The sequence below is a fragment of the Octopus bimaculoides genome, chromosome 20 (assembly GCF_001194135.2).
Source record: "Octopus bimaculoides isolate UCB-OBI-ISO-001 chromosome 20, ASM119413v2, whole genome shotgun sequence".
NCBI lineage: Eukaryota > Metazoa > Mollusca > Cephalopoda > Octopoda > Octopodidae > Octopus > Octopus bimaculoides.
This window is the reverse complement of record NC_069000.1, coordinates 27,500,791-27,503,568: the sequence shown is the minus strand read 5'-3', so window position 1 is coordinate 27,503,568 and position 2,778 is coordinate 27,500,791. Positions and strand designations below refer to the sequence as shown.

General features: G+C 36.2%; 1 protein-coding gene across 1 annotated transcript in view; it reads left to right on the top strand.

Moving 5' to 3' along the window:
- Positions 1-527: 527 nt before the first annotated feature.
- Positions 528-2,778, top strand: part of LOC106872294 (GDP-fucose transporter 1-like) — a 20,299-nt gene continuing 18,048 nt past the window's right edge. The window contains exons 1-2 of the mRNA XM_052975212.1: positions 528-596; positions 918-1,034. Coding sequence (XP_052831172.1) covers positions 528-596; positions 918-1,034 — 186 coding nt within the window. The remainder of the gene's footprint in view (positions 597-917; positions 1,035-2,778) is intronic.

Below are 2,778 nucleotides of genomic sequence, written 5' to 3'. Positions count from 1 at the left end.
AGGGTGGAGAGAAATCCTGACAGTTATTGAATGAGAGAGAAGTGTGAGTAGGGGTCAGGGGGGGGGGGGAAAGGAAGGAGTTTTGAGGAGGCAAAGAAGCTGTATGGGGTGAGAGAGGCAGTGATAGAAAAGAACGCAGAAGGAGAGGAAAAAGAAGATATTGGAGGATACCACAGAGGTTGGAGGAAGAGCAGAGTGTGAAAGCTGTGAAAACATCTTAAATGGGGAGGCAGTGGAGAAGATGGGAGGAGAATAAGAGAGAGTGGGGGAGAGAAGGAACAGTGAGTGAATGTATCAAGGAAAAGAAGAACTAGAAGATATCCTAGAGGTGTAAGGACAGGTAGTGAGATAAAGGTAAGAGGAAGCATTAGTTGGCAATAGAAGTTAATCTGAGTGAATGTGTGTTATGAGTGGTAGGAATCCTTGAGGATACACTATCCTCATACACGCATGCATTATAAAATATGTGTTTTTGTTTGCATTAATGTATACATTCTGCATTTCAAAGAAAAGGCACTGGGCTACAAATGCTGATGCAGTTGATACAATTTGTTGGCATTCCTTGTCAACAAACTGCATCAACTGCACTTTCTAAGGTGAGTGTAAAACAAAATCCTTTGCTTGAAAAATGGATTGGGGATAGTGACAGGAAGGGCATCCAGTTGTGAAGCAATGCCTTAATAATATTTATTCATTAAGCCCATACTAACAGAGAATATGAGTGTAAAGCAAAACAAAATTGAATGTAAAACAAGTGTAAATTAACCAGCAATTTATTGCTGCCAGATTAATATCTTTTATTTTGTATCTCTTTTCTACCTTTTATTTTTTGTCTACTTCTCTCTTTTTCACTTTCATTATTTTGTACTTATATATATAGATATGTAAATATATGTATGTATCTTTTTTATTTTCAGACTCTACCATTGTCAATAATATTTGTTCTCATGATTTCATTTAACAATCTTTGTTTGAAGTACGTTGATGTTGCATTTTATTATATTGGCAGATCATTAACAACCATTTTTAATGTGGTAAGTTGTGGTTTGCTTTCTTTTTGTTTCTTTAATACTCTCTCTCTCCCCTCTCTCTCTCTCTCTCTCTCTCTCTCTCTCTCTCTCTCTCTCACTCTCACACACACACACACACACATACACAGCTATTTCTTTTTTTCTTTGACACCAAAAACGTGACACCAAACTGGTGTAAACAATGATTTTAAACAAAACTTATGGAGTGTGTTCAAAAATACATCTAATCTATTCTGCAGCAAATAATAATAATACTCAAGATAATGCCAAACTAAATGCCATTCTTTTACAAAGTTATGCCATACAATGTCATAAAACAATACATCTGATCAAGCCAATGAAGAAGCCTCTATATAATCACTTGATCTGCTAGAAATAACAAGTATCTCCCTTAAACCATATCCTACTGTCTTAAAAAACTAAAAGAAAGATTGGATAATATTATTCTGGATACATTATGCCTAAATAAAAGATGGGATGGTTATAAGTGAAACATCTTCAGTCATAGGTCTGCTTAATCCAGACTAATCCAGGATCCATAAATAATAATTAGAATCACTATTTTCACTCTACATTATATTTTACATACATAAAGTCACCAAAAGCAATGTAACTTGAACTGTTGGATATGGTAGCTAAATATCCTTAAATAACACCCTACTGTCATAAAAAAGGAACAACAAATTGAATCCTAGATAAACTATATCTAGAAAAAAAAGGCAAGGTGATTCTGATGATGTGCCTTTCAGCACATATTTACAAACTGCCATATGTTTATGACAGGATTTTAAATACTGACCATTTAGCAGAGCTGACTTGTATCAGATATGACATCTTTTACTGCTTGACAATTCATGTCCTACTCTGTTTATCCTACCTTATAACATTACCTAGCAGAACCTCTATGAAGTCATTCAATCTGCTTGAAATAGCAACTTAATCTCCCTCAAAACCACACACCACTGTTTTAATATAGGAAGGATACATGAGGTAATGAAGTCCTAGATCTTTCTTAAAAGATGGTATAGTAATGGTTCGACAGGGCCGTCCTTAGTCAAAATAACAACTACAACCCAACTGTTATATGGACTGTTAGATTTGTTTGTTGTTCGTCTGAAGTCCCATATTTCAATATAATTCGTCTGAGGTCCCTGTTTCGTTGGTGTTTTGAGTGACTGTCGAGGTTGAATGTTATTGGGATATATATGACGAGGACAACATTCTTGTTTCTTGATAACTAACAATTTGGTGAGTGAGTTCTTTGTTTATAGTTAATAAATAAATGTAATAACTAAATAGTACAACTCGTGTTTTCTCTGCGAGTCCCCGAGAGGAATACAACAGAGTTTAGTGGCATCGCCGATAGGATTACATGCATACTTTGCCGTAAAATTGTTCATCTTAATAACATGGCGGAAAAAACAGACAGTAGAGCTGATAAAGTTATTTAGGGAACAAATGGAACAGCAAATGCAGCAACATAAGAGAGATATGGACACTCTGTTAAAACTGTTTGGTGCCCGACAAGTTGAAGGCGATTCCAGTGGCTATTTTTCAGCTGCTTCGACGACAGTGTCGATTCCACCATTTGCTGCATTTGATTCAACGACAGAACTATGGCCTGATTACTGGTCAAGATTCCGCACGTTTGTGGCTGCTAATGCTGTACCTGAACAACGCATGGCACAAGTGTTCCTGACCAATCAGACCGCTACTATTTACAAGCAACTTGCTAATCTGGCTACTC